Source organism: Aulonocara stuartgranti, assembly GCF_965226115.1.
Source record: "Aulonocara stuartgranti genome assembly, chromosome: 12".
Lineage (NCBI taxonomy): Eukaryota > Metazoa > Chordata > Actinopteri > Cichliformes > Cichlidae > Aulonocara > Aulonocara stuartgranti.
In genome coordinates this window covers 21,719,284-21,735,087 of record NC_138948.1, presented here as the reverse complement: position 1 = coordinate 21,735,087, position 15,804 = coordinate 21,719,284, and the positions used below count along the sequence as shown (strand labels likewise).

At 38.2% G+C, this 15,804-nt stretch overlaps 1 protein-coding gene across 3 annotated transcripts in view; it reads left to right on the top strand.

The window, feature by feature from the left end:
• The window catches only part of edil3a (EGF-like repeats and discoidin I-like domains 3a), a 134,643-nt gene that overhangs the window by 25,857 nt on the left and 92,982 nt on the right, over nucleotides 1-15,804 (top strand). The window contains exon 2 of one of the 3 annotated variants that reach the window (XM_082554639.1): nucleotides 9,648-9,677. The exons of 1 other annotated variant lie outside the window; for it this stretch is intronic. In XM_082554639.1, the coding sequence (XP_082410765.1) occupies nucleotides 9,648-9,677 (30 nt within the window). The remainder of the gene's footprint in view (nucleotides 1-9,647; nucleotides 9,678-15,804) is intronic. One more of the 3 variants, XM_082554637.1, reaches the window with a different exon arrangement.

Sequence of the window (15,804 nt, the reverse complement as noted above, 5' to 3'; positions counted from 1 at the left end):
GAATATAAAGCACCACCACACAAGGGGAAAGCGGTCCTGATGACCTTTAAGTGCCTTTTCCTTCTTCAAAGTCTGTGCCATCAAAAATTCTTTTCCTACAAAATAATTTTTAGGAACTAAACAGCTACTGTGATCCTGGGCGTTGTTTCTCATACTGTCAGTGTCAAGTAGTGAATTTTATATATAACAGATGGCGGCTCTGGTAGGTGTTTGCCTTAAGTACATCCCAAAGCCCATGACAGCAGATTTCTGTGCCACAAATTATACAACTGACACATTTGACAGTTTAGTGTATCATATGAGTGTACAGGCGTTATACAACCTGACTTAAAAAAAAGACATAAAAATAAAATAAAACAAATAACCTCACTGTGTCAGTTCAGCTGTTCTAGAGCTTTTATTATTTTTTTGTGAAAGACAATAGCAGTTAACCTTTAGAGTTCCATCTCAGATAATTGAAGTAAACACAGGTTTCTGATACAAAGGGGTGGAAAATTACCATAAAATTTTAGGAAAGAGCTTCTGCTGCATAATGGGGTTGTGCGCTCTACCACTCAGGGACCTCATTTGCTTTTGTTTATTGGTTGTACAACACCCCGGCAGAATATGCCCTGCATACATAAGAGTGAAAACAGCTTTTTTTAAAAAAAAATATTTGACCAATTTATGAGTGGAGATGCAAATCACATCTACCTGAGAACGATGTATAAAAAATGGCCATAGCTACCACGTCACTCACCAGTTTGTGGGTGACACAATAGTGACAATGTCATAGACTCATTATAAAGCCTTGAGATTAGTTTTTTTAATAGTTTTTTTCAATCACAATTTCTGAATAATTTCCTCTTCTGACCTTTAAAATTACAAACATTTACAAAATGGATTTAATATTTTATTCAATATGACCAAAAATGAAATGAATCACTGAACCCAAAAGAATCGCTACTCCTCCTGCTGTATTGTTCAAATGACTTTCAACTTTTATAACTGCGGAGCTGAATTAACTACTATCTCACTGATGTTCTGGTTTATGAAAGGTTTACACCAGTTTACAGCAGAAGAAGAAGAATACCCAGAGGTTACCTGGCCATCTGTTCTTTTATCAGTTAGTTTTGTGATATTAAAGTCTTTGCCAAGGAATCTCAATAAACAGAGTGTTAGTCAGTTAATGATTGTCTTTTTAAGAGTATCAAAAGTTAAAATGCAAATGAATCGTTTTGTTATGGCACTGAAGGGCACTTGCTTGTTTTAGTTTTCTATCTCTTACCTTTCAATCAATCACATTTCATCTGTAAAGGGTTTCAGTAACCAGCATGAGAGTTTTCATTTTATTGATAATTGCCTGTTAGGCTGTCAGATTTTTTTCCTGTTACTGTATTCTTGTGGTAGAATTCACTAAATCATACAGACTAAGTTACCTTCAAGAACATATGTTATTATGTTGACACTTTGTTTTGCACACTGACTCTAAGACTAAGAAACATATCGATTCCATGTCAAAAAAACAGTATGAATCAAACCTTGGATATGTCTGCGCTCTGTATTGACCACATTACAAAAACACTTCTCTGCAGACAGACTCATCCATGGGGTTTTCATTATCTTATGCTTGGAATAGCAATTTGATGCTCTATTTGACTGAGCACCTCTTCCACATGCATTCACATACAGTTTGTCGTATTATTAGTTTCAGGAATTTTACATTTCTTTTTAATTGAATTTTTTCAATCAGTCATACTTTAAAAAAATGAGAATCTGTCTTATATTACGGCTCTGTGTTTGCCCACATCAGTTTCTTAATTCTGAACACAATATGTACCTTGTGCGTTATTGTGAATATGTTGCCATATGGTTTGAATACTTGCTACAGAAAAAGAAAATCCTTATATTTAAGTCTCCTAAACTTGTGTCTTAAGAGAGACACATAATTGCAGCAGATATATGAATAACATAGCTAAATGCCATTATCATACAGACGCACCAGCTACTTTGCAGGTACACCTTAATAGCACCTGGTTGGATCACCTTTTGCTTTCAGGACAAACTTAATTCTTTGTGGCACAGATTTAGAAAAGTGCTGGAAACATTCCTCAAAGATTCTGGACCATATTGATATGATAGCATCATGTAGCTGTTAAAGATTTGTCAGCTGCACATCTATGATGTGAATCTTCCATCCCAAAGGGGCTCTATTGGATTGAGTTCTGGAGACTTGTGGAGGCCATTTGAGTACAGTGAACTCATTCTCATGTTCCAGAAACCAGTTTGAGATTATTTGAGCTCTGTGAATTGCCATGTTATCCAGCTGGAAGCAGCCATTGGAAGATTGGTACACTGTGATAATAAAGGGAAGGACTTTGTCAGCAATTGGCCCAAAGATTGCCAAGAAAATATCCCCCAGGCCATTACACTACCATCACAGGCCTAAACGAGTGATACAAGGCAGGATGAATCTATGCTTTAATGTTATTAATACCAAATTCTGACCCCCATCATCTGAATGTCACAGCAGAAATTGAGACTCATCAGAGCAGTCTGTGCAAATTGTAGCCTCGTTTTTTCTTCTTCTTAGCTGGCAGGAGTATGATCCAGTATGGATTTCTGCTGCTGTAGTACATCTGTTTCAAACTTCAGCATGTAGTGCGTTCATGCTTTTCTCCATACATTGGCTGGGGTTATTCGAGTTACTGTTGTCTTACAATAAGCTCAAAGAAGTCTGGCCATTCTCCTCTGACTTCTGGCATTAACAAAGGCAATTTTGCCTAGAGGACTGCCGCTCACTGGGTATTTTCTCTTTTGGACCGTTTTCTGTAAACCCTAGAGAAGGTTCTGTGGGAAATACTACCATGCCACATTCAAAGCCACTTAAAAGTGGCTTTCTTTTCCATTCCGCTCAGGTTGAATTTCAGCAGGTCATCCTTTATTTTGATGACTAAAGAAAGCTAAAGTTGCATATTCTTATCACACTGGCATTAAACATCATTGCATTCATTATGGGTCCACTGTACTGGTCTAAGGCTACAAAGCCACAAAGCCACAGGGCAATGGACAGCGACTTGTCCATTGCCCTTTCCACCGTCACTCCACAATGCACAAGAATTGTTAATTCTCATATAGTCTTTATAAAATTTGCACACAAAGATCACCTAACAGATCTTTGCCATTGTCCTGAAGGTCAACTCATACTTAACATTTTATGAGCACTTTTCAGTTTTGACAAGAATCACTACTTCTCCTTGGTTATTGATAACATAGCAAGATTAATTTGTCTTGGATATGACTCTTTGTGAGTTTCTCCAACTTCATTTTTTTGCAATACAGTCAGCAAAACACAACTTTCTTTGTGCACTTGCACATAACAGCCACAATTCACATAACCTCTGAATTTTGATGGATTGTTTATTTAAAAAATAATTTTAAGCCACATGTCCTGTATATCCGTTTAATAAAACAGTGTAAGTATTTCTGTGCTGTATCAGGAAACACAGCTGTACAGCTGAAGTATTTTGCCAGAAACTTTCCAATGAGATTTTTTTTTCATACCTCCTGCCCCATTTTTCACAATATATCTACTCCTGTTTTATTACATAGAGGTTGTAATGGTGCATAAAGCATGCCTAGAAGTCATATGAATTGTTGGGATAAGTGTCTGACATCTTTCTGTAGGGAGGTGCCTTTCTTTTCCATTCTAAACCACATGTCAAAGAGCCCCACATTAAGGGTATACTTTACCCTGCACTCCTGCTCCGCTGACAAAAAAGTAAAATGAGGATGGATGGGTTATTTACTTACAGAGAGATGGTGCTTACCACTCCACTTGATATAAAGGGTTGTGCTACTGCATTCTTCCTTGTCATTAGTTGGAAAACAACTAATGATAAGGAAGTGCCTCAACAATGCCTCCCTAATTATTGTTGGTATTGTGTCTGTGAGTCATTTCACAGTTAGCCACCCACTCCATAGCTGGATGATTTAATGTTAATAAGCACCGTAGTGATGGAACAAACACTTTTAAGGGTGCTCTTATGTGGGAGATAGATGTGCAATGAGCATCTGTTCATGGTTTGTGTGTGTGTGTGTGTTTGTGTGTGTTTGTGGAGCACAGGGAAAGGTGATATCTTTAGTGCAAATGTAGAACATGTATAAAGGCTGCCATATGTGCTGCAGTGCCACTAACTAAATCCTATTTGCAACAAACCACTTTAGACATTTGTTTCTTTTATTCACTGTGAGAAGAAGTAAAATGATATTTTCACACATAAATACTGATGGTCTTCATGGGAAGCTGTGCTGATATCAGTAAATGTCTTATAAGCGAAACAAAGTCTCAAGCGTTTACACTTTCAGAGTCCAGAGGACTTTTCTAAACATCTTAACCATGCAAAGTGTAAATGATTATTGCCTGTATTGTGTCTCATAGAAATGATACCTTTACCTAGAATCACCATTTGAAGCTGTCTGTGATGATTTATGACATTGCTAGTCTGCAGGTGACTAAAAGTGTGACTGTGATAATTACTATTGCTCATTTATGGCTGAAAACACATGGAACCTTTTAAGCTGCAGGTTGAGTCATGCACTAATTAAATGCAGGTCTGTGGCAAATTAAACTGGTTTGTGTGATAATTTTATGGATCTTTTTTTTTTTTAAGCTACTGTATGCTAATTAAGGCTGAGCATATCTCCTACTTACCACCAAATGTTGGGAAGAAGCATGGGAACTCTAACAAAAGTTTTACTGCTTGAGATAACTACAGTAGAGCTACTTGGCACACAGAAAAAAGGATTTGTCAGCTCCAGCAAGGAGGTGTCTGGGCTGCCATCATTAGCACTGACAGCCGACTGTCATATTTGATGCTACACTGCTAAATGGGAATACGATCCATTACCCGGATCGTTTTTCGACTTTGCCATGGCTTCACTGGCCATGACAGTGAGAGTGATAAGCTTTACAGAGCCTTTATTTTCGACAGAACTCGGGTTTACCTCTTTCTGGTTAACGTTATTGGGTTTTCAGTTGATCAGCCCTAATTAAGCACTAAAAAAGTTTGCAGTAGGTCACACTAGGTATAGCTGAAAGGCAACCTACTGAATCAGATCAAACTTCTCCATTAGCTTGTTATCTCTTAAAAAAACTGGATAGTAATTTGCCTTACTGATGTAAGGGGCATCCACTCAAACACCCGCTGGATATCCTTGTAAAAAACTACCATCAAAATGAGGTTCCTACACAACCTTTCCAGAATACAAAGCACCAGTGAGGGTCAGTGTCAACACAACAGCATAAAACAGTCAGTGGCTCCCACGACTGTGTAATGCACTGCTATCATAATAACAGTGCAATCATTGTGTTAACCCCTTACCCTGACAAATGCAGGTACATCAAAACAATAACGCTGTCTTTAGTATTGAAGTGTTGTAGGGTTATAAGGCTAATGGTAATGGTTAGGAAAAAACACTGAAATACATTAAATATTTCATGCAACCTAGCCCCACTCAAAGTCCAAATGTATTTATCGATTCACATTAAGCCTAACAGACAAATAATTCTCTGTTTCTTTGCTTTTTGTTTTAGACGTTTGCTCAGCAGCAGTTTCTGGAAAATGACTGCTGGTTAACAATGAACCTTAATGGAGAGTGCATCAGTCAGTATGTTACAATTGCTCTGCTGTGTGTTAGAAGACATTCAATTGGGAATTTGGCTGCAGTAAAATTCTCTGTACACAGAGAATAGAAGAAGAATAGAACAATAAATAGATGTAAAGGGCTTACTTGCTGACAAAAAGAAGAGTGCAAAAATGAAGTCACGAGTTCATGGATTTGCTGCTTTGGACGTGCCAGGACTTTAGAAGGCATTATTACTTTCCATCTTGTGGAACGTGGTGTTAGAAATGCCTTTCATTTTTGGCACAAGTGTAGAACTTTGGGACATTGCAGATGTGACTTTTACTTACATGTTAACATTAAAAAAAGTAAATAAAAATTCAGAATAACACTTTCGCCTTCTGTTATGTGGAACTGGAACAGGGCCAGTTTGTGTTTTAACTTTAAATTTTCTAGTGAACTCAACTAAAGGGGTGAAATTCTTCGTGAATCAGACTGAGTGACTGTGAAGGCCACAGAATGTATTTCACATCATTGTTATAATTCTCAGCCTTCAGTGACCCATGTGCATTATCGCTGAACAGGCTACGTACTGTTGGCATTCTTTTGGTCCACATTGCATAACCCTCAAGGTTTTCATGGATACGTTTATGTGTGTAAAACAAGCTGTAAATACTAAAGGTCACAGCCATTTAACTCTACTAACTAAACTGTACTAGCTGATTTCTGTTGGTCAGTCATTGATTTAAATGCTTCTTGCAAACAAAGTTACTAAATCAAAATGGCTTATCATATTAAGGAATGTGAGTGTACTGTGTACATATTTACCCATCGTGGTAAAAAAATTGGTGAACCCTATTGTTTAATATATAAAGGGGTATCTTCACCCTTATATGAATGTGTATGTACAGTATGCATGTTCTGCATAGTTTTTATGCTTGTTCATCTTGTGCACTTGCTCCTCTATCTCCACTGAACACCTTGAGGTCATATCAATTCAGGAAAGCCTGACTGGTTCCTATTTAGATTATGGATGGTTATTACTGCCTCCTGGCTGTCAGTCAGATTAAACCAATATGTCCCGGGATAGAGGCTTATCATCTCATAGAGAGTACCTTCTCCTAGTAAAAAGGAGGGGCCATTTAAATAAGCCATCTCCAGAACCTTCCATGTTCTACAAATTTATTAATGTGGTCTGAAGAAATATCAATGCATCAAGTATTTATTGTACAGCAATATGCTTGGTATTGCCCTTGTCTGTCAGTTTACTTTATGGATTTGTCTCAATAATATAGGACTATACCACAAGAATTACACTGTTGCCCATTCCTGTGTTTGCTCCTGCAGTAAACAAATATAATACCAGGTTCAGGGAGGAGAAAGACAAGACAGCGAAAGGAGTGCATGGGAAGGCGAAACACACACTTTCAAAAAGTTAACTGTGTGCATGCAATGTATTTTTGTGTCTTCATATGGGAAGAACTGACAATAAGCCATACTGTAGAATGAGCCACGTAATATTTATAGCTTGCTGGCTAGCAGAACAGCTGTGTTTTTACCACTTTTTGATATAGACAAACCAATAGATTTTTAATAGATCCAGCCAATGGAGGGAATACTCTGGTAAGGCTCTAATGACAGCTTTTGACAAGATTTGTTGGATTTGCAGGATTTTATGAATAGAAAATATATCAACATTCAGTTTGTCAGTCATTTTTGAATCAGCATACAGCAATTCTTTGTTTTCTGTTGTAGAGATTTCATGTAATGACTTTGTTTTAACATTTTAGCATAAAATTAGAGGCACTTTCTCAAGAATGTTAGTAACAGTTTTTAAGTTGTGGTTAAGAATGATATTTATTGAAACAATGCCTATCTGGGTAGAATTCATGATAAGAACACAACCATTATGATGCCAATAATTTACTGTTGGCATTAAACACGTCACAATCAGACCTCACATGCATCAAAATGCATACCATCAATTCAGACTCCCTCTCTAAGAGGTTCAGCATTAATGCACAACATCTCTGCTGCTACTGATTTCAGGAAGTCAGCGAATAATCTGACAACAACAAAAGTGACTCCGCCTCGGTTTCCCAGTCAAAACTTTGCACTTTCACCATTTTAGTCTAGCTGAACGTGTAGGTAATCTTTAATACATATTTTTATTGTTTATTTAAACCGATAGTCTATTTTTTGTCCACAGTTTATCCCGATGCTCACTGCTGTGGGAAATAAGCTATGTGATTCAGCTAACACTGGGTGTTTTGTTATTTTTATGGAGAACACCAACAATTAGAGACATAAATTTTGCCAACCCACTGTACTTTCAATATTTTATGCACTCTTATGATTCACCACTTCAACACTTGGATAAACATAAAACCCATCCTTTTATGCATCTCTGTCTTCTCAGCATGTGTATTTATGTGTGGGTGTGAATAGTTGTCTGCACTCTGAGGCATATGTTGTTGTTTTTTTTGCCTTTATCAAGTGTGCAGTTTTGTGTGTGTGCACATGCGTGTGCACACACACAAAACTGTGTCTGAGGGCTTGCAAGTGTGCGTCTTGACCCTTATGGTGAGGCTGAAGAGAAAACGGGCGCAGAAAGAAAACCACACTAAGTGAACCGTGGAATGCGCTCGGTTTGGGGATTACATTGGCCCGTGCGCATGGTAAAACACAAAGGAGAGCTTCTGCTGCCAGGCAGATGAGAGGTTGAGAAAGTGCTTGGCTTTGACTCTGTGTGGCTTCAGTTGAAGCTTTCTCTCACAGTCAAAGCAGCATTAAAGGCTGTGGTTCACTCTTTAATTGTATCTGTTTATCACATTTATGACTAAGTGAATCATTTTTCCCTTCAGTTTACAGATGCTGCTGCCTTGATTCCAATCGTATATTTCTGTCTAAAGAGTACCACAACTAGTGATGCACTAAATAATTTGCTAGACATTTAGGAGATGTGTTGAATAAAATAAATAAAAAGAAAACTTATTTAAAATCCCCCGAGAGCACTTTATTTGATTTCCACATCCAAAAACACCACAGGGAGCAGAACCTGACAGAGCGCTGATGTTTGGTTTATAAAAAGAATAAAATCTGGTCTCCAAATGGTTCTGTGTGTTGTGGCTGGAAATGAAACAGATTTCTCAGATGGTTTTGTATATATTTGCACCTGTGTGCAATGCAGGCGCTCTATGTCTGCTTTTCTGCTTATGCAGGCTTCACCCTCTCCATATGTTAATGTCTAATTAGTATTCAGTGCTGTGGATGAAAAAAATGCTCATGACATTGAATCATACTTTAATTAAGCAAGAATTGGTAAGCAACATCATTAGCTATTGAGAAATAATAGACACGTATACTTAATATGCTCTGTACAGCAGCAAATCTCAATACATTCAGGCCTCGTTTGTCCATCCATCCATTTCTGGTTACACATTCTGTTCATCCCCAATAATAATGACAATCATATTTATCATCCTTGAATCTGATGCCCTTGGTTGACTGCCTCTGCATCTGTGCCCAACTTTTGGGCACGTCTTTTGGACCAATTTCACACTAATGATGGAGACAGAGGGTTGTGGTAATGCTAGCAGACAGGCCAAATCTAAGCCACAAAGCTGGACTGGGTCTTGGGAGCCAGGGATGCAGATAGTAAGTAAGTATGCCACAGGGGCTAATCCTACATTGGTCCAGAATGATGAACACATATTAGGGAAAGGTAACAGACCAGGACACGTGTATTGATGGGGCATCAGATGTTCCACTGTGCCAGGTTACGTTTCATGGCAGCACTGGAGAGCATGTCTGTTGGCAGGATATTGTACCCTACAGGTAGCAGGTGTGTCTGCCTTCACATACTGTGTGCTCAAGGGAATTACACTTAAATAAAACTTTGCATATGATAGCACAAAATGTAATTATCAGTACAGCCGAATCTGTTGCAATACAGCTGCGGCATTAAATACATAGTTGTGATGAAGCTAATAGGAATTTTCTCTCTTCCCTTTCCCCCCTTTTTCTCCTTTGTGTCTCAACAGCAGCAGATGGTGAGGAACCAACTTCAGCAGGTGGGAATTTTTTATGCTTGGTAACGTGATTTCCATTCATTTGTTTTCATGCAAGTGTGTGTGTGTAGAGGGGGAGATAGAGAAATGGAACGAGCCAAGCCTCGTCCTTCCTTCATTACTCCTGAGTCTAATTCCTGCATTGATTCCCTGCTCATGCCGGGCCAGAAACAGTCATGATTACATCATTTAGCATTTCACTTCATAAGGCAGTCCTATTTAAACTTCCTCTAATAGTGTGAATCTGAGAAATGTCTTGTCTTTGTCTAGTACAGAGTTTTGAGATTGAGCTCACAGTCCAATTTGGTCCACTGATTGCTTTTGCATGACTGTTTTTCAGTGGAAATGAAATATGGTGGATACCTGAGCCTTTATCATATTTCTCAGGGTGTTTTTTTTCCTTGTGTGTGAGTGCTGATTTTACAATCCATTTACTTAAAAGCAGCATTAATCCATAGCAATTCCAATATGCTTATTCTAGAGTTAATGCAGTGCATCCATAAATACATGCCATTAGCATCAGTCTTGATGTACATTGTATTCACTCCCTATGGAGTGGACTGAGTGTATTCTTTTTTTGCTGGCTCCAATAGATGCTAAAGTATTTATCTCTGAATTATCATATAGATGTTAAAATCATATTTTTAAGGTAGCATATTTGGTATTCCAAAGTACTGCTTCTGATTATTGAAATAACTAATGTAACAAGAGTTTTATTACAAAAGCAAGACCACAGAGGACAACAGTAAACAAGAACCTGATTTATCTTCATCAGTGATGTAATTAAAATGTCACTTCACATCCTCGGGAAGTACTGCAGCTGAATATATAATTCCTCTTTCGTTGCATCCTCAACATCTACAGTAATTGTCTTTGTCTATGTTTCTTTCATTAATGTTAATCCCTGCTGGTTTGTTGGAGATCAAGTAGGTTAAAAAAAGAATGATTTATTTAGATTAGACATAATACCACAGGAATCAAAGTACTTTGCTGCAGCAATGCAAAGAATGTGACACAATAGACAAACTACACAGGCGTCTCAAGGGAATATGTAAGTCCAGTGCAGTGACTGCTGTCTACTTTTGCTACTAAAATAGGTTTGCCTGCTGTATAAACTACTTTTTGGCATCAGCATCTTGCTCTTTGCACAAATACCTATCGTAAATCCTTTTTTCCTAAAGCATTTCAAAGCAACTTTTCGTGTATTATACTCACTTCAGATCAGAGCAGCGAGAACACGGCAAGAAAAAATAATTATGGAGTAAGAAAATGAACTGAATTAGGTTTGACTTGTGACCACTGACCTGGAACTGGACCGAGACAGAAAATAGGACAGAGTGATGAGGAAGGCCAAAGTGCTCATGACAAGTTTGAAGAATTTAGCAAATCAGCTGCTATTTCACAGCATTTCATATCCTTACTCTACACAGCTTTCATACTTTGTCTCCATTCATACAAAGGGGGATATTGTTTGCTGTGTTTGGTTATTATGGTTATTTGGCAGTGTATGAATACTGCCAAGTTATCTACACGGCTTCCCTTTAAAGCAGTGAGTTTATTCTATAAAAGTATCGTTTATTAAGCACCTGATGTGTTTTATGAGCAAAACCAATTTCATCAAAAAAACCACACGGACACGGCTGTTCTTTGATCTGCCTCGGTTGGAGGAATTTAAACTTTTAAGGCCTTTTTACTTCCATTACTAATTGCAGGGGCTGCATAAATTAAACTTTAACAAGAAAACTATATATTTTCTGAATTCTGTTCGCCAAACCTTTATTGCACAATCTCAGCGGTTGCAGTATGTGCAGTCAAAATACCATGGATACTACTGAGACCGAAGAAGCATATTTGAGCATATTTAATTGTAAAACTAACATTTGCCAAGTAGAAAGTTGAATATTAGCTCTCCAGTGAACAAGTTAGAGCCAGCCTTTGTCACATTTTCAGAAATGTTATTGGTAGACTGGGAATTTTATTTAACATATATAATTTAGATTTTGCTAATAAACATTGGAGTTTTTAGAAAGTTTCATGTTTTTTTAAGAGACCCCTGCGAGAAAAGGTACGGCTCTGACATTTTCATGGCATTTAGTCTCTGACAAGACAGCCTTCATTTCCGCTTTTCTTTGGATCTTTCTAGAAGGATGGTGGTCTTCAATGTGACCTCTTCTTTTGAGTGACATATTCCAAAGCATTTTTGTTGCTGCGCGAGTCTTACTACTTTTACCTTCAAGTGTATTTGTCTGACATTGTCAAATCCTGATGGGCGGAAATGGCAGAGTGGGAAGGGCACGGGAGAACAAAAGGCCAAAGACTCACTAAAAGCCCAACCGTCCGGCGGCTCACGCTGAGAGCCTCGATGTAATATTGTTTGTGCAGTGCCAGCTTCCATCAGTTGAAATGCAGGATGGATGCAGTGACCATGAGCCCATGAGCCAGTAAAGTCATCATACAAAAAGGCTAGGTTAAAATACATTTGACGCAATTAGGGCATATCAGATGTCTCAGCAAAGTAGCAGGGTGCAGCTTCTGAGCTGAAGAGCTTAAATGTAAATTTCATACTCTTGAGGCAGGTAAAATGTGTGCGTGTGTGTGCATGTGTGTGTGTTTTCTTTAAAGATATTATGAAAGCCTAACCGTGTGGTTGAATCCTGGCTTGTCATTGTTAACTGGGAACTGTTTAAGATGGCAAAATTGGAACTGAAATTCAGAGTTGACAGTCACACAGGCATTTCAGTTTTGTTATTTAAATGTCTACCAAATTTCACTTTTTTAATAGCAGTTGCTGATCTAAGCAGGGTAAGGGCTGCTCGGTGTTGCTGTCAAAAACATCAGGAGTTGCGTACTAATATTTGTGGTGCCAGATTAAAAGCATTTCCTCCCATGTTGCTGCACAGTAACTTTTTCCCTGGGATCAGCAGAAATATGTCACATGGAGACAATACTTTGCCCGACCTGCTCATAACCCTAAACAATGCATGTAACCCAACAAGCAGTAGGAAGATATGGTAAATGGACTGATTCTTATACATCTACTCTCCTGGAGTACTCAAAGCACTGCATACAACATGCCTCATTCACCCCCACTCATACCAGCACTTCTAGACTCAAGTGCAACTAATAAACATTCACACACGTTCACACTCCGATGAACGCATCGGAAGGCAATTTGGGGTTAGTATCTTGCCCAAGGATATTTGGCATGCAGACTGGGGGAGCCAGGAATTGAACCACCAACCTTCCAATCAGTAGCTGATCTGCTCTGCCACCTGAGCCACAGTCACCCCTTCCTAGAAGATATCTTTCCTTTATCTTGGATTTAATTTTCTTTGAAAAAGCTTTAATATATTATTCAGATTGTACATGTTGTTCTCTTTGAGTCTAGAAAAAAACATAATGAGGAAGGGGCTGGGTTCATTCATGTCCATATAAATTCAACTGACTATTAATACCTCAAGCTTTGCAGCTCATCTGTGCTTTCTAAAAATTGACTGCTACCATTATTATTAGCTGTGTCACTTCTTTCAGGCTAAGCAGAGTATGTGCAAAGCATGAAATACTGTCTCCCAAATGCCTGAATTCTTATACATTTGGGGGTGAGCTAATGCTTGTGACAGCAACTGTGACAGAGCACATACGTAGCCTTAAGCCTGAAAATGTCAAATCTCTGTGATTGATCTGCAAGGAAACAAAGGATGCTTTCCTGTGTTTAACCACTGGTCAGGATTTCACAGCTGATTGATTGGCCACTCTTTGCAGTCAGAAAGGAAATCACAATGCCCATGCTGGACACAACACAGGCTTGCATCAATCACTATGCAAGTCTTGGTTTGTACAGCAGGGCAGCAGCTAACATTTAAATTCCCAAGAAAGCTCCCAGTGTTTCCTCCTTGCATTACCCGCAGTGTTAGGATAGTTACTATTAATCTGTAAAGATTTATTATTGTGCTAAAAATACAGTGAGTAATGCAATTATAACAAATTCATCTTAAGGTGTAATTCCTCCTATTTGAATGTCATCACTGCTGCTGAACAAGCTTTACTTTCTTTTTTTTTCTTTTTTTCTTTTTTTGTGTCCCGTTTGGATCTTTAGCCATCAGAATTGTTGTCTTAAGGCCAAGAAAGATGCCAAGCGGATTTATTTTACCAAGTGGATCATCATGGCCTTGCCATATTGGTCCATTTGATTGACCTTTATTATAATTATGAATTTATTTTATTTTCAGTTGCTACAAACGGGACAGACATGACTGGGGGATAGGACAGGGAGAAAGAATGAAAGAAAGAGAGGGAGAGAAAGAAAACCAAAGGGGAGAAGAGACGGTGAGAAGGGGGGAAGAAAGAAAAAAACAAACAAACAAAAAAAACAAAACACCTGGGTCACCTGTATGGAGAAAAAAAACAGAAGAGAAAGCAAACAACAAAGAGCAACATAATAAAAAAAAACGGCACCATCACAATAAACTAGCTAGCAGTAGATATCAGTAGATACTAAATAATAAACGATATTGTGCAGCACGCAAGATAGACAGCGCACAATGTGCTTTGAGGCAGCAGCCAAGAAAGGTGTAGTCCGCGTCTGTGAATACCCGTGTGTACATTAGATTACACACAGGTGCACTCTATTTAGTCATTAGCACTCATCAGGCAATGTCCATGGGCAACTGACTGCACTCAGAGCAAAGGGGGCTGAATAATTAAGCACACCCCACTTTTCAGTTATTTATTTGTAAAAAATGTTTGCAATCATGTATGATTTTCGTTCCACTTCTCACGTGTACACCACTTTGTATTGGTCTTTCACGTGGAATTCCAATAAAATTGATTCATGTTTGTGGCTGTTTGTGGATGTGACAATGTGGAAAAGTTTAAGGGGGCCGAATACTTTTGCAAGCCACTGTAGTAGAAGCATTAGCAGCTAATACTTTCCAGCAATCAGCAACACACAACTTAAATGGTACATGGTGTGTGTTTGTGTGAAGAAAACACAATTTAATGGCACACCATGTTTACTCCCTCGCCTTTCCTTGGAAAGTTGCTTCTTTTCTCTAAGTAGTGTTTGGTTTTTCCTCTCTGTTGCTTCCATCATGGCTCCCAGTACTTAATCCTTTCTAGAAATGGGCAGCTGTTGGAGTGAATAAGGGATTTCTTTCTTTTTTTGTTTATAGCATTAAAAAACACTTCTTTCTTAATGAAAATCATCATCCTCTTAGTTGAAAAGTTTGGAGACTATAAACTAACTTATTTCTTTTTTTAAAAATGTTTTTGTAACTATTATTTTCCCAAGAAATTAGAAACGGAACGCGGTTTTGTTTTGGTTCATGTTTTTTGTAAGTTTCTGAAAAATTGTGTCAGTCTCAGCCCACCGAGGGCACGAAAGTAGCTGTTGCAATTTTCATGTGGTGTTTTCCACTGGCGAGACAATTTGCTCTCTCTCAGATGAACAGTTTTTGATATTATATGCTAAGTGGATGTCAGATTTTTGTATGTGTGCTAATGTGATCTGGCATTTGATCCTGACTCATAACAGTTCTGCAGTTCCTCAGTTTTTGGCTTATTTTGAACTCATACCATACAAAAGTTTGCTTAATTTCCAGCACACTGGGGCGTTTTTTTTTTTCTTCCTGTTTTTCTTTTTTTTTTGACAGAAATTATGAAATCAAATGTAGATGTCATACTGAACACTCTTTGTATCTCTCTAACACACTAACTGAGAAACCATTCCCTCCCTCTTTTCTCTCTCACTACCTCCTTTTGTCCCCACTTTTTCTGTTTTATGCACTTGCCATTAGGGATGCTGTCAGTACAGCATGGTGCGACTACAGATCATTACATCAAAAGAGCCCTGAAACCTGTCAACCCCCTTTCTCACAGTGAGCAGGTCCTCTGTGAAAGCTATTATACAAGCCTCTGTTCAACTGATTATCCACCACTCTGATTATTACTAATACAGGTCCAGGATTTGAAATAGTATGACTTCGATAGGATTACCTCATTTGAAATTCACACCTAGAGGCCTACTAATTCCAGTGAGAGAACAATAATAGGGTCGGTAGTGATTTTGTATTTATTTGTTTATTTACTTCATTTTTTTTCCTATTCTTTTTATGGGTTGGGGCTAGTGTGA